We start from the raw sequence: 25,668 nt of genomic DNA on the forward strand, positions 1-25,668 counted from the left end.
AAGATTCAGCTGGAGCTGCTCGCTGCTGTGGGGAACCACGCCAGAATGTGGCTGAAATGGAGCCACAATGAACAATGCAAACACGAATGAGTATTCAGGAATTGTCACTGTTACAAGCCACGGGGCAGTGCTTTGCCATTTCTGCTTCTGAACACACTTTTGCAGCTTACCTGCCTCAGACTCTTCTCTAGTTCAAGGGAGAATCCATAATAGAGCAGAATTTGGACACATAACTCCATATATGCATTAACTTAGTTCCTTACCTACGGCCCTGCACTTGAGGGGTCATGAGCAGACGTGTGTGTGGGGGTAACCACAGTTTGCTTGTTTGTACCAATGAGAAACTCATGTAGAATAACAGGAAAAGGATTTTTAAACTCATTAGCGTGAACATACAGCTATGAAGGGTACGCAGTCCTCTCAGAGCATGACTCTCAGGACTTCCCCTGCAGAACAGCCCTCTTCTTTGCCCTGATCCCTACTGCAGGTGTCCAGCCCTGCTCTTGGTCAGAGACTGTATCTGCATTCCAAACAGCAAGACAGACTAGGTTGGATCAACACTTGGATGGGAGACTTCTACTGCATTTTAGAGTTCGGGGTTTGCAGTTTTTAAATTAAAATTGCTCTTCTTCCTCCCCAAGTGGGATTGACCAATGACCAAAAATTGCCCATAAAACCAACACCATGGAATATTGTCATAAAAACCTCCTGATGCTTACGAACACTTGCTGTCTTGAGACAGCTTAAATTTTGAGGATTGTTTTCCTTTTATTCTTTCTATAATTCCATAACTATATATCCATCTTCCTGCCTTGAATTAATGGGTGCTGTGATAATAATAGATTTCTGATAAACCCTATCCCAGGCTCCAGTAATTCCCATGGATTTTGCAGGGGATGCTTTGGGGTTTTCTAGTTTCCTTGAAACCAGGAGAACCCTAATTTTTCAATGGAATGGCACAGGCTGCAGTTCAGCTAAGGCATGTGCAGAGATGTGGAGGTATTTGCAGGGTTAGAAGTGTACAGAGAGAAACATTACTGGAAGCTGAATATGGGAGGTAGTGGGAGTATCTGTACTATTTACTTCCAGAATACAAATTAAATACAATGGAAAAAAGAAAAGTTAGGAATGTATATCCCCCTACACTGTGGAAAAGTGAGATCAGTTTGGGGGTCAGAGAGGCAAGTGGAAGCAGCATAGAATAGTTGAGCTGAGTGCCTGCAGCCCACCATAGGAGTAATGCCTCGGTGTTCATCTTAGGAGTGAATATGTTAAGGTAGAAAGATTACAAATCCCACCCAAAAAATAAAATATAAATAGATGTAGTCTGATGTGGGAAAATTGAAAGGGAAATTGTCAGATAGAATTCATCAAGTACAAGAAATGTCTCAGACACTAGAGCACATAAGATATTAAAAAAAGCACAATCAGGGAGCACAGCAGGTTCATGTGTCAAAGGAACTTCATTGCTTGAGCTGATGACTAACACCATTTATACAGAAATCAAGCGTAGCATGCCAATGCAACCTGACAGAAAGCACATCTCAGAGGCATCTATCTCTGATCCATGGTGCTGCTAGAAAAGCAGTGGTTAGCACACGTCTTTGGTGGCTTCTGTTCAGAAACCTTGTCAATCAGCAGAGTTATTTAACAGTAGAGACAACTGTTTGTACAGTTTCACACCTGGCAAAATCAAAACTGATAGGAAAAGCAAATGCTCATTTCTTCCTTCTATTTTTCATGCAGCTGCTCTAAGAAAGGTGCTGAACAAGGGACAGGCTTCCCCTCAAAAGACAAAGGAAGAGAAAAGCCAAAACCAAACCTGCCACTCCTATAGGCCTATTTACCCAACACTATGTGATTTACAAGCCTTTTTTATTTATTATCCTCTGTGCATCGGGCAAATCTCCTTGTGTGATAGGGTTATAGTATGCTATGGCAGTATTCCCACTGTTGAAGCCTTGGTGTCTAAAGACCACCAAGGAAAATGTTTTCTGGTGTCCTTTCACTTGGAAATGTAACACATTCATCTGAGATCCTTCCCTCATTCCCAGGGATTTTAACAATGGTTTCCAAGTGGGTACCAAGTGTAAATGAAGCCTCAAAGCATACCGGGAGTATGAGTATTCCACACCCTATACCCTTTTGTATGGCAGTTTAAGAAGATTTGTTGCATTCTACCTTTGGTTGTACCTCAGTGCCTGCATGAACACAGCCGTACCAGTGTTCAGATTTTCTGCGATCAAGCTGCTTGTGATATGTGAAAGACTCCAGAATGTACATTTCCTGTTACTCTTCCTGTTGCAACCGAAAATCTATTAAATTCTATTTTTCCCTTTCCCTTTACAGATAGCTTTGCATATAATGTGAAAACAAACTCCCAGCAACCCATGAGACAACATCCTAGAAATTCCTGATTGACAATATCCTAGAAACTCCAATAGATATTAAATTGTGCCATGGGTTTTTTTTGATGGCTTGTGACATGCTGACAGGTAACGTTGATCACAGATTATGTTGATACAAGTGGTTGACACAGCATTCACAGCACTTTGCCCAAAACTCTTTCTTCTTATTATTCTTCTTGTGTTCTTCATTATCGATCTTCTTTGTCAGTTTTTGGGGATCTTGAAGATCTGCAGGCCTTTACTATTATTCTCTACTCTGTACATCTCCATTATTGGGGTGGGAATCCTGCCCAGGTTACATGAGGCAGGGGACAGGCGATGGGAGCGAGGCGGCGCGGTGCCCGGCACCACGGACAGTGCCCACCACCCCCGGAGGGCCATGGGCCACCAGCTCTGGTGTAGGGACACAAGTGACATCTTTTGGTGTGTGTGTGTGAGAACCATTTTTGCACAATAAATTCAAGGGAAATAGAGGAGGAGAAAAAGAAGGGTTCAAAAAGGCCAAGTGCAAGGTCCTGCACCCAGGTCAGGGCAACCCCTGCTATGGATACCGGGTGGGGAATGAGAGGATTGAGGGCAGCCCTGCCAAGGAGAACTTGGAGGGGGTGATGGATGAAAAGCTGGACATGACCCAGCAATGTGTGCTTATAGCCCAGAAGCAAACTGTATCCTGGGCTGCATCGCAAGAAGGGTGGCCAGCAGGTCAAGGGAGGTGATTTCCCCCCTCTACTCCACTCTGGTGAGACCCTCCCTGCAGCACTGTGTCCAGCTCTGGGGCCTCCAACATATGAAGGACATGGACCTGTTGGAGCAAGTCCAGAGCAGGGCTGTGAAGATGCTCAGAGGGCTGGGGCAGCTCTTCTATGAAGACAGGCTGAGAGAGTTGCGGTTGTTCAACCTGAAGATGAGAAGGCTCTGGGGAGACCATATAGCCACCTTCCAGTGCCTGAAGGGGGCTTATAAGAAAGAGGGAGAGGGACTCTTTTAGTAGGGCCTGTTGTGATAGGACAAGGACAGTAACAGTGGTGAAACACTGGCACCGGTTGCCCAGAGAGGTGGTAGATGCCCCATCCTTGGAAACATTCAAGGTCAGGCTGGATGGGGCTCTGAGCAACCTGATCTGGCTAAAGATGTCCCTGCTCATTGCAGGGGGTTGGACTAGGTGGCCTTTTTAAAGGTCCCTTCCAGCCCAAACTCTCCTGTGATTCTGTGATTCTATGAAAAAGCGTGCTGTAGGAAGGTTTCCTAAAAATAAAATAAAATAAAATAAAAAAATTAGCCATTATTTAAAATGATAAGGCTTTTCTTTTTTTCTGTAATTTTTATATATATTATGTATGAAAAAAATTATAAAAATAGTATGTAACTTGATATGATATGATATAACATAAATTATAGTATTATACATATAATAGAATAGAACAGAATAGAATAGAATAGAATGGAATAGAATATCTAATTTATATATTATATACATATATATAATTTAATTCTATTTGTTGATGTTTGGTTGTCAGCACTGGAGAAACAACAGAATTTCGTACAAGCTCTTTAATAAAATACTAATTCCAGAAATTAGTTTTATTGTGACTTCTTTCTCTTTGCTTGTCTGCCTTGGTCAGGTGCTCCTGTCTGGCTCAGTGGCACTAATGGTGTGACGAAGGAGGTCAGAAAGTGGCTTCAAGAGCTCAGCTTGTAAAGAGGATTGGCGAACAGTACATGAAAGCTTTACTTCAGGTTTTAAAAATGTTCTTTTTGGTGAGAAATAAAATACTTTACTCAAATTTCAAGTTTTATAAAAGCCTTTTAAAAAATTAAATGTAAATTAGAAGATAACTTAAAAAACAATAATGTCGAGTCAGAAAACTGACTTTTTCAGAAACACACAGAAATTTGACTAAAATAATGAAATCTAGATTCACAAAATACTCTGATCCACCCATTACTTATTTCTCCACCTTTATAGAAAGTATGTTATCCTTATTAAAGGAAAATACAGAGGTATGATATAAATTCCTTCCCTCCTTCCTCCCTTTCTTTCCTTTCTTTCTTCTCATTCCTGGAGTGGAAAAGCACAATTTAAAGTAGGTGTTATTATTTTTAAAGGGTAATCTGCTATTTCTGAAGCAATAACTATGGCACAAAATGTTCCAAACATGTTCATCCACCACAGTTTGATTGTTAATGTCAAACACAAGTTTGAAACCTGGAAGGTCAACTGCCAACCAAGACCTGAGCTATTCCAGGGAGAGGAGAATAAATCTGGGTTTCTTTTATTTATTTTTTTTTTCCCACCAACCCTGCCCCAGAGGTGTTCTCTCCAGACTCAATGAGAAAATTCACCAAGGGCAATTTTGGTAATGGGTGAAGCCACAGTCCAAACCCTTAGCAACTCTCTTTGGAAAACAAGTGGGAAAGGAGGTGGACTTTTTGGTGACAGTAAGCAGGTGTGAAGAGTTGATGCATTTGAGTGTGGTCTGGGGGGCTGGTTTAGAACAGGAGTTATGGCCAAGGTTTACACACTCCCAGCTTCATGTGTGACACTCACCCAAACACTCAAAGAACCAGATTTTTATGCCTTTTGGTACCAAGTTAATTTCTTGCCAGACAATTGAGCTGAGCCAGCTCCCTGGGGAGTCCGAGAGGTGCCAGTCACTCCTTCAAGCCCAGACCTGCGGCTGGGAGGAGGAACTCTCCTTTCCAAGCAGCCAATTTAGCCATTTTCCCCAGGGACATGCCTAAACCACCCAGTGCCCCGTTTCCAACCTGGCCAGCTCTGCTCCAAGACCCGACAGCCACCATCCTGTCACACCGAGCCCGACTCAGCCTCCCGAGCCAGGCGGGGCAGGTGACATCTCACCACCACCAAGGCTGGCAGGTTCCTTAGCGTCTGGGCGTTTTTAGCAGCTTGGTTCTTTTTATGAACACAGCTCCTCTTTGCTATTAGCCATAGAGCGTCCCGTTTACGCCTTTTTTTTTTTTTTTTTAATTTTTTTATCCAGTTGCGCGGCGGCCGTGCCTGCGCAGCCGCTGCGCGTGCGGCAGAACCGCTTTGCGCGCAGGAAAAAGCACCGTTTCCACCAGGGGCCGCGGCGCCCGCAGGGGTGAAACGCGCCCGGCTGGGAGCGGGGCGGAGCGCAGCGCAGGTGCGGGGCGGAGGAGCGCAGGAGCGGAGCGCAGCGCAGGGGGGAGGCGGGGCAGAGCGCAGGAGGGGAGCGCAGCGCAGGAGGGAGGCGGAGGAGCGCAGGAGCGTGGTAGAGAGCAGCGCAGGAGCGGAGAACAGTGCAGCAGCGGAGCTCAGGAGCGGAGCGCAGGAGCAGCTCCCCCAGCTGCCGGCTCCGGCTGCCGGTAAGTGCCACCGCCGGCCGTCCCCCTCCCCCTCCCCGGCAGGTCCTGCGACCCCCTCCCCGGGCAGGGCTTCCCGAGGGCAGGACTGCTACTGCTTGCTGCTGCGGGGGACGACCCCTCTTCAGCAGGCTTCCCCCAGGCAGGTCTTGTTCCCCCAGCCCGAAGGGACACCACCCCCACCCCCACCCCCCAAACACTGCCTCCCCCTCTGGCAGGGCTCCCCCCACCTCCTTCCCACCTCCAGGACAGACCCCCTTCCCGGGCGGGACCCCCCAGCCCCTCCCCGGACCGAGTCTCTCGGCCCCAGGCTGGTGCAGGGGGAGATGTGCTTTCCAGCATCGTTGGGGTTTTGCCCTCTCGGGGGCTGGGGTTTTTACCCCTCCCCCAGGGGTGGGATTTAGCAGCCTGGGGCTGAGGGTTTGCACCCCAGGGGCTGGGAGGTTTTGCTCCCCGGGGACTGAGGTTTGGTACCCTGGCTCAGTTGCTCCCCTTACAAACGCCAGTGGGCACCCCCACATTTAACTGCCTTGAATTTTATTGCAGGGAGCGTGCTTCAGTCTCTACTCAAAGTGGTTACAGTAGACTTACTTTTGCTGTGGAAGAGCATGAACTTCTGATGGGGGGTGTGTGCGGAGATCTCAAAGGCAAACCACCATGCTGTCTCATAGGTGTGGGTTCGACATCCTGTGTTGGGGCAGAAATCATCAGCCCCACACGCAGCCGGGCTGGGAGCAGCTCTGTGGGGTGGGATCTGGCAGCCCCGTGAGCTGGCGTGACTCCCTTGTACCCTGCTGCTAGGAAAAGCCACACACACCGGGCTCAGCGGTGCTGCTTCCAGCCATCTGGCTGCATGCAACATCACTTTTGAAGGTAAGGATCTTGTGTTTTGTTGGCTTTCCGGACATGGAGCTGGTTAGCTGTTGGAGAGGCTGGAGGAGTTGTTCTGCGCTGGTTTGCGGGTGGAAGGAAACAATTTGTGCCCTGAGAAACACTGCCCTTCAAATGGGAAAGTTGGATAAAGGAAGAGAGACAGAAGGAAAGTCAGTGCAAAGGCTCACTTGCTGTGTGGCCTCCTTGAATGCATGTTTTACAGTGGAAGCATCCCCAGGGACGTTCCTCCTCCTTTATCACCACACACCAGCCTTGCAGAACAATGCAAATCACTGAGCTGCTGAAGTCTCAGCTTGTGGCAGAGGAGAAGAGGGAAATGTGGTTTGAGGTCTCTGAGCAGGTACAGTTGCATGCTGCCATATGCTGATTTAGCAGAGGAGCAAAGTCTGGCAGCAAATACATTTCCAGTTTTCATAATTCCTCTAAGATTTTAAATTACAGTCAGCCTTTAGATGGCAGAGGGGTTTTTTCCTCCCCTGCCATCAAAAGATGTCATCTAGAAGTGATGAAATTAAGCTTTTACCTGGGATTTGTCTGCTGAAAAAAATTAGGTCAAACTTTATGTTAAAGGAAAACTGCTGAAAGGATGGAGCTGCTTCGCTCAAGTGGACTGACAGCAGAATCTAGCCCATCAGTTTCAAAGGGAAACAAAATGGTCGTGTCCAAATAAGAACAATGCAAACCCTAAGGCGTCTGAGATCCCCAGGAAACCTGGGACGATCCCACATCACATTACAACTGGGCATTTATCCCATTGATTTAAGAGGGCTCCTTACAGGGAAGCCTGAAAGACTGATGTTAGATACTGCTGTATCAGCAGCGGAACCACGAGCTGTGGCAGCTCATAGGAGAATTTAAAAGCTCCAATGTGTAAGTTGTGGAAGTGCATCCTTGGGAAGGATGGCACGTTTTGGTTTGTCCCAGAGATTTCTATAGAGGTGTTAAGACTGTATCACCCCAGCTTTCCCGTATTAATAATTCTCCAGATGGTTGAGGAGCAGCACTTCTTAGCAAGAGTTAACCTGCTGGCTGCCCAGTCAGAGGCAGAAAGGATGAGAGACATCAAGCCTGGGTGCTTGTCTGTGACAGAGATGTGGAGGAGCTTCCAGGGAACTCTCTGCCTGGGGATCCTTGAAAAGAAGCCAGGAGTAGCAGGACCCTGATGCCTGTGTGAATTAGAGTTCAGGGTTCAAATCTAAAGTTTCAAGTATCCATCGTTCCTCCCTTTTGTTGCTCGAGAAATCATGGATGTCAAACAAAGGGTCTCATCTCCAGCCCCTCAGCCTGTCTTTGTGTTGACCGAAAAATAATACGAACAAGAGAGTGTTTCTCTAATGTTTTATGAGTGTGGGCACATCTATCGCCTGTATTTGTGCCTCACAGTGTTACACTCCTACAGGTATCCTGCATTAAGCAACCTGCTGTGAGCTTCTTGCTGGAGAAGACCTTTTAACCAGGCTGGTGGCTAAAGTGGTGCTTGAGCAGAGAGCTTGCAAAGGTGCACTCTAACAGCTGTGTCCCAATTCTGCTTAGTTCGAGTGCAGCGTGTGTTCCCAGATCAGTACCAGAGAAATGCTGTGCCAGTAATGATCTGCTTTAATTAGAGCTGTACTAACAGTGATACATACTTAACAGTGTGAGCAGAGTCGTTGCTTGCAGGAGAAGGAACATGTGACTTCTAAACCTTCTTGTTTCACTGTGACATCGATAAAAACCTAAATAATGAATCCAACATTCTCATCTATGATTATTCAAGCCACAGACAAAATTTCGATTTTTTTTTTTAAACCTTAAGATGTGATATTTTAAAACCTTAACATTTGACATTGATTTTTCATTAAACCACTGATTTTTCATTCAATCTGATTTTTGCTGTTCATGCCTTGGGAGCCTATCTTAGTGCTGCATGCTCTTGTGGGAGAACATAGGGCTGACTGGGTGGTATCTGTGTGTTTAAACTGGTTAGGGGTCAACTTGAGGTAGAAATCAGGGGTCAACTTGAGGTAGAAATCAGAGGACTATTTCCAGACCTTCCAGACCCGGAGGTGTGAGGACACTAACATCTCCCAGCAGGTATGGGAAGTGGTAGATGACCAGATGAGCTGGAAGACGGATGTGGACCATGTAATGGACCTGGCAGTGGCAACTTCTGCAACCTGGCTGGCTGTGCAGCCACGCATTGTCACCGCGTGGTTTTACCAGCCAGGAGTCACCGTGCCATCTGTGTGGACCATGTAGGGAGGAGAACGGGCTGAACAATTCCTCTTCCAGAAAGTGTGGCTGCACTGAAACCAACCGATTCCACAGGAGCCCATCTGGTTTGATGACACCCTTACTGGGCTTGTGAGAAGGAATGGCACAGATTATCTTCTTCCCTGTCAGTAACGTGAGAGCTGGAAACAGGATCTTTTTATTTTATTTTTATGGGCTGTTGTCAGGATGTAAAATGTCCAAAGAACATTTTCACTGACTGATGTACTTAAGACACCCTGTAGAGTTCCAGCAGTGCCTGCTCAGGGACTAGCCACAGAGCTCGGTGTCCAACAAACCTGCTTGTTCTCAATGCAGGAGGAGCAAGAGAGCTTCAGGTCTCAGTCAGCCGGTCCCAGCCCAGTGAGGAGGGGCAGAGGATAGGGTTGGTTTCTTAATTTTTTCTGGACAGCTTTAGTTATTTCTTGATTTTTTAAAAATTTTTATTTTTTAACTTGAAAGAAAGGAAACCACTAAATCCAGCAAGTAAATAGGAGCCAGTGGAGGGAGCTGAGAATTTTGAAGGATGAGTAGGTGGAGGTAAAACATGATTACATCCAAGGAAAAGGTCAGTACTGCTTTTACAATAGGCAGCCCAGCCTCACAATCTTATGGGAGTGCTTGGAAGAAGTCAGCAAGTACGTGGATGAGAAGCGCCTAGTAGGTGTAGTCTGCTTGGATTTCTGAAAGTTTTTTGGAATGGTCCCTCATGGTGGGGGCTTTTAAGGAAGCTTAATAGTCCTGAGTTAAGGAGGAAGTTAATTGTGTGAATAAATACTTGTCTAAAAGGTGAAATACAGGGTGGGAAGTGCATGGTGAGTTACCGTGTGGAAGAGAGGTCAGCGATGCTCTTTACGGGGGTAGGGGCTGGGATACATGGGCTTTGATAAACCTCTGACTGGAAAAATTGTGGATTGTGAAGCGGTGGTATTTGCAGGTGAAACAAGGTTTAATCAGAGCATAAAGGAAAAGGCCTGGCTTAAAGCATTGCAGAAAAGCTTTTATGAGGCTCAGTGAGCATGAAAATGGAAGAAGTTCAACTGTGAAGTGATGGAGTTTGAGGGAGATGGAGAGAATCTAATTTCCTCATTTCATCCGATCTTTCTACCTGAAGCAGCGGGCTCTGAATGAGATCCTAGGGTGGGACAGGCAGTTCTGTGGGAAGGTCAGCTCAGTGCTAAGTGCCAATCAAAGCAGCAAACCACGGTGGGGGTTGTTACGAAAGGGAAGCAGGACACCACAGAGAACATCAGTATGCCCTTAGGTAAATCCACAGTGCATTTACTTCTTGGAAAGTGTTTGCAGTTTTGGTCCATCTTGGAGGCTCAGAAGAAGAGGAGGGATGGCCAGCTGTCCTCAGTTGCCTCTGTATGAGGAACAAGCAAGCTGCAAAGGCTGCTCAGCCTGCCCAAGACACGATGAGGGGGCTGGGGGATGTGACAGAGGTTAAAGAGCCCACCAGTGACATTGAGAGAGTGGATGGGGATTGCTTGTGTGGTGTCTTTTCCAACACAAGGACCAGAGGGCATCAAATGAAACTAGCTGGTGACAGGCTCAAAGCTGGGAAAAAGAGGGGTTTCTTTGCACGGTGCATGGTTGAGCTGTGGAAATCATTGCTATAGGAGGTCATGGATGCTAAAAGTTTACATGGGCCAAAGGGGAAGCAGGACAACTTCATGATTTAGAAGTCCCTGAAACCATCTTCAGAGGTAATTCTGGATCATAGGCTGCTGGAAGGAAAGACAGATGTTGGGGGTATTTTGCTAATTGCTGCCTTGTTACAATCCTCCTAAGGCAAAGTTTGGTTGGTCACTGTGAGGACTACACAGACATTTATCCTGGCCTGTTCTCATGTCATGCTCGGTAACAATGCCCTTGCAGATGTGGGATTGACCTGAGGGTACTGTGGAAGCACAGCCCAGTCACAGGAGAAGTGGTAGTATTCAAACATCACAATCTGATGTCTGGAAGTATTTCTATAATTTTCTTTTCCCCACAAGTTTTGTCTTTCTGTTCCCATTAGCCACACCAGTGAATTTTGAACTGCTGGAATTTTTACAGTGCATCATTCCCACCTTTCCCAGGTACCTGTGACACCACCCCGTCTAAGTTTGGGAACTGAGCTGTGAACACAAGCACACAAATTTCCTCAACTGAAAAGTCCCCTGGTAGGGATCTGGGAGCCTCCGCTCCCAGCTGGGCACAGAAGGAGACACGAGTCTGTGGTCACTGCTGCAGCTGGGGGATCTCAGTTACTGGCTCACTTGCATTAAGCACCCCGCATGGTTGCTGGCAGCTCTGCACGGCCAGTCAGCCTGTAGGACAGTTACCCAGAACGGAAGGAAAAATTTCTTCAGAGCCTAAAAACAGTACCAGGAGAACCCAGGACAGAGCGTGTACTGAACAGGGGGGTTACAAAAGCAGCCAGCCTGGGCAAGCAGCCTCTCCTGGTCGGTGGGTGGCAAAGGTGATAATGAGAATATGAAATCATGGAATTATAGAATGGTTTGGGATGAAGGGACCTTAAAGATCATCTGGTTCCAAGCCCCATATTTTGTGGCCATGGTATGCTATTCAGTGGGATTTAGTAGAGCTGCTTTGTTTCGGACTTGAGTTGTTTGCTTGTCCTCTCTCCATTCTCAGTACTTTTTTTTTTCTTTTGGTTTTTGTTTGTTTGTTTGTTTTATCATGCTTCACCTGGTGATGGATTTTTGTTCACAGGAGGCCTTTTAATTGCCATGAAGGTCTTCAGCCAGCGCTGTGCATTGAACTGTACCCTCAGGATTTCAGACACTTCTAATGGACTGTTAACCATGGGACAGTGATGGCACAGACTCGACAGGGTGTGTGGATTTTTCTTGAAGTAAATGAAGCATAAACATTATTTTTGTACTTCCATAGACCTAGAATTCATGTGCATTAAGGGCTTTATTTATTTATTTTTCCCCTTTTCCTGTCTTTCAGATTTTAATGGTGGAAAGATGCTGCTGGACCAAAATGAAACTTGGCTCTCTAATTTCTCCTCTGCTGCCTCCTCCTTTGTGAAAGGCAGGGGCAACTCAGCAGGGATCGGCCTCCAGGAGGTGGTCATCGGGCTGATACTGACCCTCATTGACTTGATCACGCTCCTGGGAAATACAGTAGTCTTCATCTGTCCAGTGGTGGAAAAGAGGCTGCGCACTGTCACCTATATGTTTATAATGTCCTTAGCCATGGCGGACTTCCTTGTCGCTTGTCTGGTCATGCCCTTTAGGTAAGAAGTTCTGGTAAGGTGAGAGCAGACGGCAGTGTGTGCATGCGGTGGCATTTCTCCTGGCTCAGTGGCTGCTCCTTGAGCAGGGCTGGCTGGGAGGTCACACACCGTGCATAGGGCTGGGCTTTCCAAGGAGCTTAACTGTGGGTCGGTGGTTATACGTACTTCTGTGCCTCAGTTTCCCTGCTCTTTACAATGGGTCCCCTTTTTGATGGAGAGAGACTTCCCAAGGGTACTTTTTCCTGTGGGCTGCGTAGGGACCCTGGCCTGAGCTCCGTACCCAGCTTTTCAGGTGGCTCCAGTGCCACGAGTCCCCTCTTCCAGGACTAGCTCTGCGTTGCACATGGGCCAGCATGGTTGCTGGTTGATTTGACATGCTCTGAGTGTTTGGGGAATGTGAGATGAGGATGGCCCCTACTGTGTCAGCATTGGGTGCAATGATGGTGTTGATCCTGCTGGTGTTTCTAAGGTGGAGTGAATCATGGAGTACATTTTCCCTTCATTTTCCTTAGTCTAGAATGATGATTGAAATCGGTGGAGTTAAATTCTGTGCTTTTGATTTTACTTCTTTAACCTTAGCTTTTATTTTCTGCTAGTGGGAGGGAGAAGGAAAAAGGTTCCTTATTAGCGTATGAAAATGGATGAGTTCATCATCATACTGAACCCGAAAGGCTGTTGCAGAGATGTTATCCTTCACACGCTTGGTGAAACACAGAAATTTGATTGCTTCTTCTGGTTCAGACAACATACCAGTGGAGTTTGTGGGGACGGCTGGTGACCTTGCAAAATAAATCTTGTGCCTGCATAAGCAGACTACTGCAGTCTGCAGCGGGATAACAAATGGTATTCCCAGCACCTGGGGGGATTGCTTTGCCCCTGTTACCTGACTGCATTGCACATCCATAACTGGCAGCACTGGCGCAGGGACAAAGGCCATCTCCCCTCTCTCTGTGTAAATGTAAATATTTTATTTTAGCATAAGTAGGGTAATTCAGGCTCCCTCTATATTTAATGGAGGAAGAGGCACTTTAGAAGGCAGTTCTCCCTGCATGAGGTTTATATTTATGGGAGCTTCACTACCTGGCTAAAACATAGTAGAACAAACCCAGAAACCAGTTTACCTGTAGGTTCTGGCTGTCTTGCGCTGGAAAACAGCTGTAGGTTTGTGTAAAGTGGGGGGGCCTGCACTCTATTTGGTGTTCCTGAAGCAGTATGAAGCAGCTGAGCTCTTTTTACGTTCTGTGCTTCAGTTGTCAGAGGGCTGCCCACACTTTTGAATTGGGTACCGAAAGATGTTTTCCCAACAAGCAATTACAAACTGAGATACAAGTTTATAGTATCAGGTGGAAAAAAAAAAAAAGTTAATGATAACCTTTAAAAAATATTAGTGTCAATTTAAATTCTAAACTGGGTGAATTTTTAAGTTCAGACTCTGAAATCATCCATCCCTCTTCACCTGTCCCTCCCCTGCACCTGGTGCTACAAATATCTGCCCTGGGGGCTCGGATTGCAACTTTGTTGCCTGATGGTCTAACCTGCTGCTGTCCTACTGAAGTCAGTGGGAATGTAGTGACTTGACCCCTGTCCTGCCCAGAGGGGATGCAGAAACATCCCTATGCTTCTGTCAACAGTAGCACCCGCTAATTTTTCCCAAGAGGAGAAGCTCTGGTATTTCCTACTGCATGGACGAGGTCACTGAAATAAAATGCAGCAAACCATCTCAGCCTCCTAGAAAAACAGTGCGTCAACCACCAAAGATTACCTAAAGCAACAACCTTCTTGCTGCCTGGCATTTCCTGGGTTGTTGTTGTTGGGGGGGGGGCGGATTTGCTTTTTTGTGTGTGTGGGTTTTTTTGTTTGGTTTGGTTTGGTTTTTTTTGCTTTTCCACGTTCTTGTTAAGCCTAGAAAGGAGAGGGTTTTATCCCAGTCCAACCCAGGTGTCTGAAGGGCTCCTCTCTGGGAGTGCACAGCACCACCTGCTCTCCCACCCACTCCAGCCACCCCTCCAGGTGATCACCTTCTCCATCACCCCAGTCTCACCTGGGAACAGCAGCACCCCACTTACCCAAAGAAGACAAAAGCTGAACAATTCCTGCTTTGAACTGAGTTCCAGCTGATGATCTCTATTGCTGCTTCCTCTCTGATTTTACCTTTTGTCTACTTGATGTCTCCTCTGGTGTCTCCATGCTCTGCACGTGCTTGCCAACATCAGTCCTTGGTTCCTTTTCTTCTAAATTGATTTTGGGTGTTTCTAGTTACCCAGTGTCCTCGTTACTTCTGCCTCCCACCTACTGAGGTGGTGTTTGCCATCTGGGCAATGGGAGGGAGCAGCAGCCAAGAGCAAAGGCAGGTGGGTGTCTCAGCAGCTGTAATTTCCCCTGTAAGACTGGTCATATCCCCCATGACTGGAGTAAGACCTCTTCCTTGGCAAGGGGAAAAAGGGAGTCTGGCAATCCGTTTTGCTCAGTTAGGAACGTGAAGGGGAAGGAAATTGGACAATTCCTACTTCCAGGTTCCTAGGAGAGCATGGAAGGAATGAGAAGCAGCAGATGAAAATATGTTTTGTTGGGAAATCTTCATGTGGTTTCTCATGCCCAACAAGAAAGCAGAAGGGCACAAGAGGCATGGGGAGGGGACCCCAGCTGTGAAGAATATGAGGGGAGGGGACATATCATAGAATGGTTTGGGCTGGAAGGGACCTTTAAAGGCCATCTAGTCCAACCCCCCTGCAATGAGCAGGGACATCTTCAATTAGATCAGGTTGCTCAGAGCTCTGTCCAGCCTGCCCTTGAATGCTTCCAGGGATGGGGCATCTCCCACCTTTCTGGGCAACCTGACCCAGTGTTTCACCACCCTTATTATAAAAAAATTCTTCCTTATATCTAGTCTGAATCTACTATCTTTTAGTTTAAAACCATTCCCCCTTGTCCTATCAAGGGATGGTAGAGAGCATTACAGGAGGGGAAGCATTTCCATAAACACAAATGACTTCTCTATGCAGCCAGAGAGAAAATAGCCCACCTAGGAGAGTGATGTCTTATTTAATTTTTTAAATATTTTTTTTTAAGGGAAGCAAAGAGCAGAGCATGCTTTATGTCCCTCCTGAATGTCCTGGTGTTGTCTGGTGTGAAGCCTTGCTGGCTCTTGGTGGGCGATGTGGTGAGACACGGACCTTGCCAGCTCCATCGAGCATTGCTTGGTCCCACTGATGGAGCAGCTGTTTCACGTCTTTCCCACCACCTTGGCTTTGTATCTATGGTGTTCTTTTGAATTGCAGTTTGCCTCTCAGCTGGCATGTTAGCACAAGCCAAAGAGAAATTATCTTAGGAGCCAGTTTGGCTCAGGAAAATGTGATAGAAAGGAAAAACCAGGTTGTCACCTGCTGCCTTAATTCTGTAAGAGCAAGACTTCTGTGTTATTACTGGTTTGGCTTGTTGGTAGGAGTGGTTCAGCTGTGCTTACCCTGTCTGGGTACTCCAGCCAGCCCAGTTGTTTTCAGGCTGAATATTTTCAGCTACTCTTCTTTTGCAAGCATGAGTGAAACACAGAGGTGACTTTGTTTCTGCTCATACTGTGCGTTTCTTTGGGCTTTTATTATTCCTTTTGAACCAGCATCGTTTCTAAGCAGCAGAGACCTTTTACATCAGGGAACAGGTATCCACTACCCTGTGCTGTAAGAACAGCTGCTAGGTCAGGCGCATCCTACCAGATGTGTGCTGGTGAGAGCTGGGATCTGTGGTCAGGGATGTTCATGACAGCAGCGTGGTCTACTTCTGGAAGGCCATGGTCCTCACACCACAGGCTTTGCAGCGTCTCTGAGGATAAGAAGGGCTTCTGAGGAGTGGCCACAAGGCACTCAAGTCTGTTACTGGACATGGGCTTCGACTTCTATATGTCTCAGTTCCCCACCTTAAAAAGAGCCATGAAACCTTTCCACGTGTGCAGTGGGACCCTCCACGCTGCCTGTGCGGAGGCCACCGTGGTGAAAGGGACAGGTTCTGCCCTGTATTAATGGTTACTTGAATTTCTGGGTAGCATCCCACATAACAAAAAGCTGCCAAGGGCTGGGGCCCTTCAGCTGTGCTGTGCCCACCTACAGCGGCTGTCATGCTTTAGAAAAACCTTCACAAGTCATTGTAATAGATTGTTGTTAATAAGATGCAGAGAAGGCGCTGGTTTCTAACTCCTCTGGCATCAAGCTGACTCTTCCTGCCCTTGCTGCAGGGCTGAGCCCACCTGAGCGCACTGCAGCGCAGCAGCCCCCCTTTCACTCTATTTGACCAGCAAGCTGTGCAGTTACAGGATAATTAAAGCTTTGCAGGATAGGTAATTACTCAGCCTTTCACATCAAATTCACACACAATGGTTATTTCAGCAGTACCCCAGGAGTTTCAGAAAGCAGGGGAAAGAAAGGGGAAGTGAATGGCATCTAATTGAATGCTATAGAAACATGCATCAGCCTTCCTACAGCTGCCCTTTGTTCCTTCCTTTGCTGCTCACTTCTTATGGGCCACTCCTGACTTTGTTAGAAATAATTTTGGCATAATGCCTGCTTTTTGCTGGTGTGTTTACCTGGCTGAGGCACTTGTGAGCTACATAATGTACAAGCTGCACAGAATAGGACTTCCCCCCTGCCCCAAGAGTTGAAATCCTCTTGTTTTGAAGCACAAGACCAGATGAAAAGTGAGTTTCTTGGAGGACAGAGCATCCTCCATACCCCAGGAATCGAGGGTCAATCATAAAAGTCTGTGCTGAATAGGGCGCTGGAAAAAGCTGTGATCAACAAAGCTGTACAGATGTGAATTTGGGGAGCTCTGGGCGCCAAGCACCTCTCTCAAAGCACCCACTTAGAGTGCAGGCAAGAGCATAGGTTTGGTTTTCTTCAGCTGTGCCTCACCTGTGAGTTATTCTGCACTTTGAGGATGAATCCCTGCTGCTTAAGCTGCACGCCCATCTCTAGTACCTCCGTGTTAAAATATGCCATCATCCCAGCAGAGTCTGAGCATGAAATCAGCCCTTCTAGCTTTGACTGCTCCCCCACGTTTTCTCTTACAGTATCATTTACGAGGTGACGGGGATGTGGTTGTTCGGGAAGCTGTTCTGCAAAGTCTGGATCTCCTTTGATGTCATGTTCTGTACTGCGTCCATTGTCACCTTGTGCTTTATCAGCCTGGACAGGTACTGCTCCGTGGTGACCCCATACCACTATTCCAGAAGGATGTCCCGTGGCAGGTGAGTGGAGCTGCTCCTCATCACTTTGGGGCTCTCCAAATTTTCACTTGGCCATGGCTTATGTTGACGCAGGACCAAATGAGCTATAGACAGTGGCTACGCGAAAGCAGAGCGATGTGGCAAAAGGGTCTTTGCACCATTTAAAACTTTGCAGCAAATTTTGAATGAGGTGCAGGAGGAGAATGCAGCTGAGCTGGTGTGACGGGGCTCCTGGGAAAGCACTTTTTTGAGCTAAGGATGGGTTGCAAAATGAGGTGGAAACCAGTGATGTGGGCTGACTTGTGCTTACAACTGCTGTGCTTTGCAGGCATTTCATGGGAATTTCCCCAAGGACTAGGGGAAATGACACCTAGAAGACTGCATGTAGCAGTAGCCTTCCCCCTCTTAAACTGACAGTGTTTTCTGTAGCGATATTTATGGGGGAAATCCAGAGAAAACAGGCTGAGTTTCCAAGCCCTGTCAAGGTTTCATGTGAAATGTTGCAGTGAGGGCTGCAGGGTGGGCAAAGTTGTCCGAGGGTGGGCAGAGAGGACGCTGCAGCTGCGGGGTGCCTTATGAGGTGAGTTCAGGCTCTTTTGGGGATGTGTTCCCCACTGTAACTCTTGCTGCGTATGATCTGCGGAGCACAGGCAGTCGCCAAAAGGAGGCTGTGCAGCACGCCGTGCCATGGGGCAAGTGCTGCAGTGGTGCTGAGGGTCTCATGTCCATCAGCTCCACCCCTATTGCTCCTCAGAGGATAAGGCCACGACCAGATATTAAAGCTGAAACCAAACAGAAAAATCCACATGCTGTTGTCTTAAATATTCACAAAAATCCTCTGGAAAATCTTTCCTCTTTTTTTCAGCCAGTTCTGAGCATCCCTTATGCTGACCCCAATTCTGACCCCACAGACCCAATTACCCCATCATTACAGACACTCATGCATGGACTTGTTGTACCCCAGCTTTTTCCTTCTCCAGGCCCTGCAGGACTGCTGAGCAGCGATATCCCACACAGGTTACCATGGGGATTGAATCGTATTGGATGTTCTCAACTTAAAATTACTCAGACCCTCTCTCCCCTCCCTGTCTCTTTCCTTTTGCAGATGCATCGTGATGACCTGCACGGTCTGGGTGTACTCTTCCCTCATTTCCTTTCTTCCTGTCATGCAAGGCTGGAATGAGATCCCCGGGGTGGACTTCGATGCAGGCAGAGAATGCATCTTTGTCACCAACTGGATTTTTGCCATCGTGGCTTCTGCTCTGGCATTTTTTGTTCCCTTCATGGTCATGTGCAGCATGTATTTCTTCATCTACCGAGCTTCACGGCTCAAGGCCACTCGTATCATGTCTCAGACGCTGGAGATCCACTACCACCCTAACAGCAAGCGGCAGAACCATCTGCAGCTGGAGAACAAGGCCACGCGAACCATTAGCATCATCATTTCAGTTTTTGTGCTGTGCTGGCTGCCGTACTTTGTCCTAAACGTTTGGCTGGCTGCCAGAGGCACTGACTCCACCAGCACTGTCTTAGTTGACACCTTCAAGATCATCACTTGGTTAGGTTATTGCAACTCCACCATCAACCCAATGCTCTATGCTTTCCTGAACCGGGACTTCCAACGGGCCCTGAAAAAGCTGCTCATTTGCAGGCACAGGTCTCAGGTGGATATTGGAGAAGACATGGTTTCCATAGCCACGTTCTCCAAGACTGCTCCAGACCTAGAATACAGCATTACAGTGCCAGTGCCCAACGGTGCCCTGAAGGGCAAACCCAAGTAATAGGGATTCAGAATCACTTGCTGGAGGTGGCGGTACAGAAAGTGCCAGAGAACATCCTCATGGAAAAATAACAGGTAGGAAAATATGGGAAGGAGGGGCTGGAATATTACAGCTGGGGGCATACAACAAAGATGCATTTCCTCATCTTCCACCGTTCTACGAACAAGGAACTTTAATATTTTAGGGGCAATTCATTATAACTAATGGAGCTAATTCCTTCCTGGGTAATTATTTTTTTAATGAGCATTTCCTAAGAAAAATTCAACCTTGACGCTGGGGGGAAAAAAAAAAAAGTCAGTGTGATAATATGAACTTTGTGTACATCCTGGTGATCTGCAGCATAATGTGGAACAGTATTTCTTTCTCATCAAGCCACTGTAGCTGTCATCTTGCAGCCATGTTACGAATTTGACCGGTTTTAATAACTCCCTGTGTGTCAGCATAGGGGAGTTAGGAGGGATGTGGTCAAAGAGCAGAGGTCACTTCTTTGCAAAGGCACCACCCTGCAGTCTGCGCTGTTGCTCAGGGTTCAGCTCACTTGCTTCTGAAATATTGAGAGGTTCAGATCTTTCAGTGGCTTTCTGTGAAATATCTGTGAGTTTCCTCATTAACTCTGGAAGGGAATATCCTATGTGGCAGACCCCAGGAGATAAGAACGACTTGCTGTAACACCGAGAGCACTGAGTGCCCAGGGGGTTCAAAAGGGGCTACAGGTGACCGACACCAGCCAAAGAGGGGATCTGAAGAGGGTTATCACTTACCTGTGTGTTGTGCACCGTGATGTCTACACCTTGATGCTGTAAGCGTAGCTACAGAGTACTGCTGGGCCACACAGCCATTAAAAAAAAAAAAAAACAACCAAAAAAACCAAAAGGGAACGATCACTTTTACCACTCCTAAATGCTTGCCTGGACTTCAAGCACCAGTGGCTCCCTGCAGGAGGGCCATGGAGTACCGCACTGAGGGATGAATGAAAAGGCATTACTGCTCCCAAACGTCTCTGCAGCATTATAACAGTGAGTAAAAGCAGGAGCGGAGGCCCCAGGACCACAGCTTTTCTGTAGCAGAGTCATCCAAGGGCCGGTGACCGCTGAGACAACAGCCATCGCTTCCCCCAGCACTCTTCTGGCAGGGTCTCACGCTAGTTTGCATGGGAGAATCACTGCGATCGGAGCCTGCTCTTAGGCTGATCTTCTATGGACTTGAAACACGACAAGGATGGTTCCTAGAACAGCTTTTTCCGAGTGCTCAATCACATACTTGGGACTGGGCAAGGCTTCTCCAGCCTGGGAAGCAGAGCAAATGCAGCAGAAAGATATCCAGGCTAACATTTGATGCTAAAACTACTGGACTGAAACACTTGAGGGGTGAAGAATGTCACTTTCTTAATAAATAAAAAAAGGAGGGGCGTTAGTGAAAGTCCTGAGTCCTTCTGCTCTTCTGCTTCCAAGACAGCAGAGGACTGTCCTTAGAGGCATAGCAAAAAGCAAGTAGCTACTGCCTGGAGCAGCTCAGCTACAGCAGGCACTGGTACAAGGGTCAGAAGTTCTTTCTCAAGAGCCTGGTAGAAGAAACAGCCCTGACAGGGGGTTGCACAGTGTTACTCCTGTCAAGTTCATGGAGTGGGTTAGGTCACCCAGCTTCTAAGACACCACCAACAACGTGGAAGTGGTAAGGAGAATAACTACACAATCCTGCCCTCACCTGGGGGGAAGCACCTAGGTCCAGTGGGCACAAAGGTGGATGGGGCAGGATTCTTGCTTCTGCCACCCAGTTAATTTTGATAAAAGAGGAGCAGGAACTGTGTGTCAGCCCCAAGAGCTATGGGGGAAAGGGAGCTGAGGGACAGGCAGCAGTTAACAGGGAAATCCAAGGGAAGAGGACTCACTTAACTGTCCTCTGTTTAAACTCACTAAGTTCCTTTTCTGACCAACTACTCACTGCAGCATTCTGCCTTCAACCAGACAAGCCAGTATCTAGCAGAGTTATCCAAGAGCACAAGGAAGACAAGCTTTGTAATCCACTTTTGCCTTACCATAAACCAGCTGAGCCTCTGCAGCTTTAAGTGCTAGTCGTAGTGTCACACCACGGTACAGTGATCCCCAGAAGGATTTGAATCAAACAACTTTTTAAGAGACGGATTTAAGAGATTGCAACTTTTAACAATTTTAAGCCTGTAAAACAGGAAAATGCATTTATACAAAACCAGTTCTAACAGGATAAGAATTATCCCGTCTTCCCTCTTGGTTAACAGCTGAGGGATTGCCTCCATAACTCGTGCGGTTTAGAGAGCTCACCTCCCTTCTTTCTTCAGATAGTACCTCAGTTCCAAGCAGCATACTCATCTTCACCTCATCACCTGCACTGGGGCAAGTATGAGAGAGGAAAGCAAAGCAAGCCACAGAAATTCAGTGCCCATCTTCCTGTTCCAGCTGCACAAGGCTGTCATCTGCAGCATGCACGGATGCAGGCTTTGAACACAAGCAACTACTAATTTTTTTTTATAAATAAAAAAGTTTATTAAATCATTTAGACTTGAAAGAAGTCACAATAATTAATGCACTCCACAATTATAGCAAGTGCATTCTGTACACCACCAACCCAAATGGATTGATTCTGTATTTTATAAATAAAAATTAACATATTTACAATGAGAAATAAAAGCATGGCATTAGGCAGTTAAATTAGCAGATTACACAAATGCCTACCAGTTGATTTTTTTTAAAAAGTACAAATCTACAAGATTACATATGACAAGTATGACTTCATTAGGTTTAAATTTTCAGAATCACAACATTTTCGTACATAATTTTAACTATGGCTCTTCCAACCACTGCCTATAAAAAAAACCCTTTTTAATGGCAAAAAGCTCCTTTTCCTTCTCTACAGTTTACCTGTATAAAATGCATTCCCTAAGATCTACGATAGTGCAGAAATATGAAACTGTTTCATCTAATGACTGGCTATGGAGAGTGACAGTATGTACAACGGTGGTACTTTTTTGCTTTAAAAATAGTGCAGATTCCCAGTTTACCCACTAGGGTCAAAAATGGACTCAGAGTTCATTTCAAAATCATCTCCATTTCACCAAAGAGCAAGTGATCCAGATAGACACTCGCCAGGCTTGGCTTAGAGACTGTAATTTGCTCTATAAAAATACAGTATTTTAATTCTATTTACATGTTACAGATCTCTCACTTACCCAGCAAGCTGACATTTACAAGCTTCAACAAAACCCAACAAACCCAAAAAAACGATAATGGAGCACAACATTGGTAAGCACAGTAGCTGGACCCATCCGCCTAGGGGAGTTAAGGTAAGAAAAGTGGAATGTGAAAAGTGTGGTTACTGGTTTTCGTTGGCTGTAACAGTAAACGAAAATCCATCCAACACATCTTATACATTAAACATGGCAAAAAAAGTCTAAGTAAACTATTTCCAAGATAAACATTCTGCATCATAGGATCCTTCTGCTGAACAATCCCTGTAAAACCTGCTGAGTGGAAGAAGTGATCCTGAGGATAGTTATTTGCTTGGTTGTCTGGAATGCTTGTTTCCTGATAAACTCATTGTCCGTGACCTTTGCCTAAGCACTGGTTTTGGTGGGAGTTCCAAGTCTTCAAATACAGGATTTTCTATGATTGCTGCAGCCTCTGGTCTTTCAGTGGGACTTGGAGAAAGCATGTCCTTCACCATGGTGTACTAAAAGAAAACATGACGTGTTAAATGAACCGATTCATAAATTCTTTCTTATTTAATGTTCTGACTTCAATTGTGGCTCTATGAACAAGTCAAAAATGTCCCCAGTTGCTTTCTGAGTAATTTGGGTATTAGTGCTTTGGCACAGTAGCTAGAAGTGCATTAAATATTTGAAAAACTATCACTGTGCATCTGTTAGACTGTCTTTACTGTCAAGGACTACAGTCAATTTGTCAAATCAAATCTGACCCAGGATTCAATAGTTACAAAATCTTTACATTGTTTGCAATCAAAAAAAAATTTAAAACATAACGAAAATAATTTATGATTAATTTTTAGCTTCATGTTTATGCCACGCAGCAATTTTTCACAGTGAATCAGAGGATTTCCTTTAAATATACAGGTAGGTTGAATATTTGTCTCAGATTTAATCAGTTAGTGTCCTGCTCCAGCTGAGCACAGCACACCACATCTCCCCCCAGCCTACAGTTGTAAAGCAAGAAAGGCCGTTCTCATTTAGCTGCTGGTCTGAAGCTACCATGAACATCTGACAGCATCTCAGGTTCTTATCGGAGAGGTTTTGTGCATCACCTCCTCTTGATCTGCAACTGTATCCCTTTAAAGGTCTGACTAATAAGAACACAGGACTATCTGATACTGGTTTCTCACTTGAGAGATCCAGTTCCTGGCATAAGATCCCACACAGCCAGGGTACTACCTACAGTCTCCCCTTTACCTCTCTAGAACTCTGCACTTTCTCCCTGTGAATATGGATTTGTTGCAAGAAACCATGTCAGGATGTATGTAAAATGGATGACTCCAAGTGACAAAGAGAAGCCAGGTAATAATGTATACTTATTGGCGGTAAAATGTGTGACAAAGCTATCATGATTCACATTATTGTAATGTTATAGCTTTCAAATGTAGGAAGGTACAGGGATAGATAAATGCATCTTAATAACACTGAAGTTGGTTTTTTTCCTCCATTTTTACTTGAAAAAGCAATTGGAAACCAAAGAAAAAAGCTACAATTATTAAAGAAAAATTGGTACTTAATAACTTCAGATAGACTTACCTCTTGTGCATATTTCTGAGTGAACAATGGTGGAAAATTCAAATTTCTAACATCACTTAAGGTCTGCAAAAATATTAAGAAAAACATGTAACTTTTCCAAAATACCATTTTTCAGTAGTATTACTCTATTATTCTTCAAAAAAATATGTAAGCTATGCAAACAGATCAGCCTGATGGAAAAAAAACCCTTGTCTTGCTTTAGTGGTTAAAAAAAAAATCACAAAATACCTAAATAGGTAAACTGCTGCTTCCCTGGGTACACAGCCTGCACTAGGAATCATGTTACCAGAATTCTGATCTCTGCAGTTTTAAATCAATCACATACACAAACTTGTACCTTCTCACTTGGGCTCAGCAAAGTCAACAAATCTGTGCACCACTCATAATTCCCAAGATTGTCTACACCAGTATTAAGACAAATTAAATGACTAGCTCTGTCTTAACGTAAGCACTAGTTTTTATTTAATCTTATTGGACTAACAAGCAGATTTATCGGCAGTTTTGAAAGCAGTTCATGTTGAGTATTTCTGTATCCTTACAAGGCAGCTGGTCTCATTCAGTGTTTCTTCCCTGACAAGCATGCTGGCTCCATCTAGTGACACTGTTTTCCCCACGTTCAGCCGCACACTTGGAATCATGGAATCAACCGTTTAGGTTGGAAAAGACCGTTAAGATCATTTAGTCTAACATTGGCAAGCAGACTACCTTACACAGTCAATTTCTGTAACTGCCAGCAACCCATGACCCATCTTAGCATGTTTTTAGCACAGAAGGGTAAGATTTAGCACTTCATTTCTTTTAGGAAGGAATTTCTTTTACAAAAGTTTAGAATTCTTACATTTTGTGCTCCAAGTTAAAACAAAATTCAATTCGCTATTACTCCACTAAAAGTCTGAACTGACCAGTTAAGAGTGATGGGCAATAGTCAAACTCCTGTTCGAGAGAACTGAGTCTATAACAATAAAAGTGTTTCAGAAAATTGTTCTCCTTCTCTGCCAATTCAGTCTGCATTTAGTGATCTGTCTTCAAACATCTGATTTGAAAATAAATCGCACTGCCACAGGCTAACTTGTAACAGCCTGAAACGGAGGCAGGTCTAATGCTCCACCTCTGGGGATTTTTCCAGCCCTTTGCCACAGATTCCTAGAATTTTCTGGGCTACCTGGTCAAGCACAGTATGTTTTGCTTCATGAAGCAGTGCTAATGCTTGGCTGATGCCAACAAAAACTTCAGCGTGACAACTTGGAAACAGCTACTAAAAAGTAGCTGAACTCCAGAACTTGACAATAAAGGGCTGGTGTTTCTTTTGTATTTTATCAAAAAGAGTGGAATGACAGTGAAAATCATGGGAAGCTAGGGCACCTTTTTTACCCGCATGAAGTAAAACATCAGTCTGAGACACAATGGAGGATTCACTCTGATTACTTGCTTTGCTTCTATACTCGGGACAGAAACTGGAAGGGCAAAGTTTATAGTCACCGTGCAGGGTATCTTGAGAATCCAGGATAGCTCTTTTTTGGGTATTTGTCTCAGTAAAACTGATTTCATTTAGGGAAACTGAAATTACTTTCAGTGCAAGGGGTTCAAATTATGCACTGTCATTCCTCCTCTAGACTACGCTCTTTTGTACCATAAAAAGACAGAGTGTTTTAAGCAAGAGAATGCAACACCAGCACAGGTGAAGCATTCGGTCAGGCTGCATTCATGGTGTGATTCAAGTCGCTTCTTACATCTCTGCTAAAAATACACCA

At 45.6% G+C, this 25,668-nt stretch overlaps 2 protein-coding genes across 2 annotated transcripts in view; one reads left to right on the top strand and one right to left on the bottom strand.

Annotated features, from left to right (window-relative positions):
• The first annotated feature begins 11,721 nt into the window (after nucleotides 1-11,721).
• On the top strand, nucleotides 11,722-19,143 carry LOC119146930 (octopamine receptor-like). Its single transcript, XM_037385315.1, has 4 exons — nucleotides 11,722-11,740; nucleotides 11,862-12,150; nucleotides 17,207-17,383; nucleotides 18,468-19,143. Exons 1-4 carry the CDS (start codon nucleotides 11,722-11,724, stop codon nucleotides 19,141-19,143), a joined length of 1,161 nt encoding a protein of 386 aa, XP_037241212.1.
• A 2,501-nt stretch (nucleotides 19,144-21,644) lies between these two features.
• The window catches only part of EIF2AK3 (eukaryotic translation initiation factor 2 alpha kinase 3), a 45,688-nt gene continuing 41,664 nt past the window's right edge, over nucleotides 21,645-25,668 (bottom strand). Inside the window, exons 16-17 of the mRNA XM_037387451.1 lie at nucleotides 23,918-23,980; nucleotides 21,645-22,845 (exon numbers count right to left, since the gene is read on the bottom strand). Coding sequence (XP_037243348.1) covers nucleotides 22,669-22,845; nucleotides 23,918-23,980 — 240 coding nt within the window. The 3' untranslated portion in view covers nucleotides 21,645-22,668. The remainder of the gene's footprint in view (nucleotides 22,846-23,917; nucleotides 23,981-25,668) is intronic.

Source organism: Falco rusticolus, chromosome 1, assembly GCF_015220075.1.
Source record: "Falco rusticolus isolate bFalRus1 chromosome 1, bFalRus1.pri, whole genome shotgun sequence".
In the NCBI taxonomy this organism is placed as follows: domain Eukaryota; kingdom Metazoa; phylum Chordata; class Aves; order Falconiformes; family Falconidae; genus Falco; species Falco rusticolus.

Coding starts and splice junctions, on each gene's coding strand:
- LOC119146930 (XM_037385315.1), top strand. Junction 12,151..17,206: donor TGTCTGGTCATGCCCTTTAG/GTAAGAAGTTCT, acceptor TTTCTCTTACAG/TATCATTTACGAGGTGACGG. Junction 17,384..18,467: donor AGAAGGATGTCCCGTGGCAG/GTGAGTGGAGCT, acceptor TTCCTTTTGCAG/ATGCATCGTGATGACCTGCA.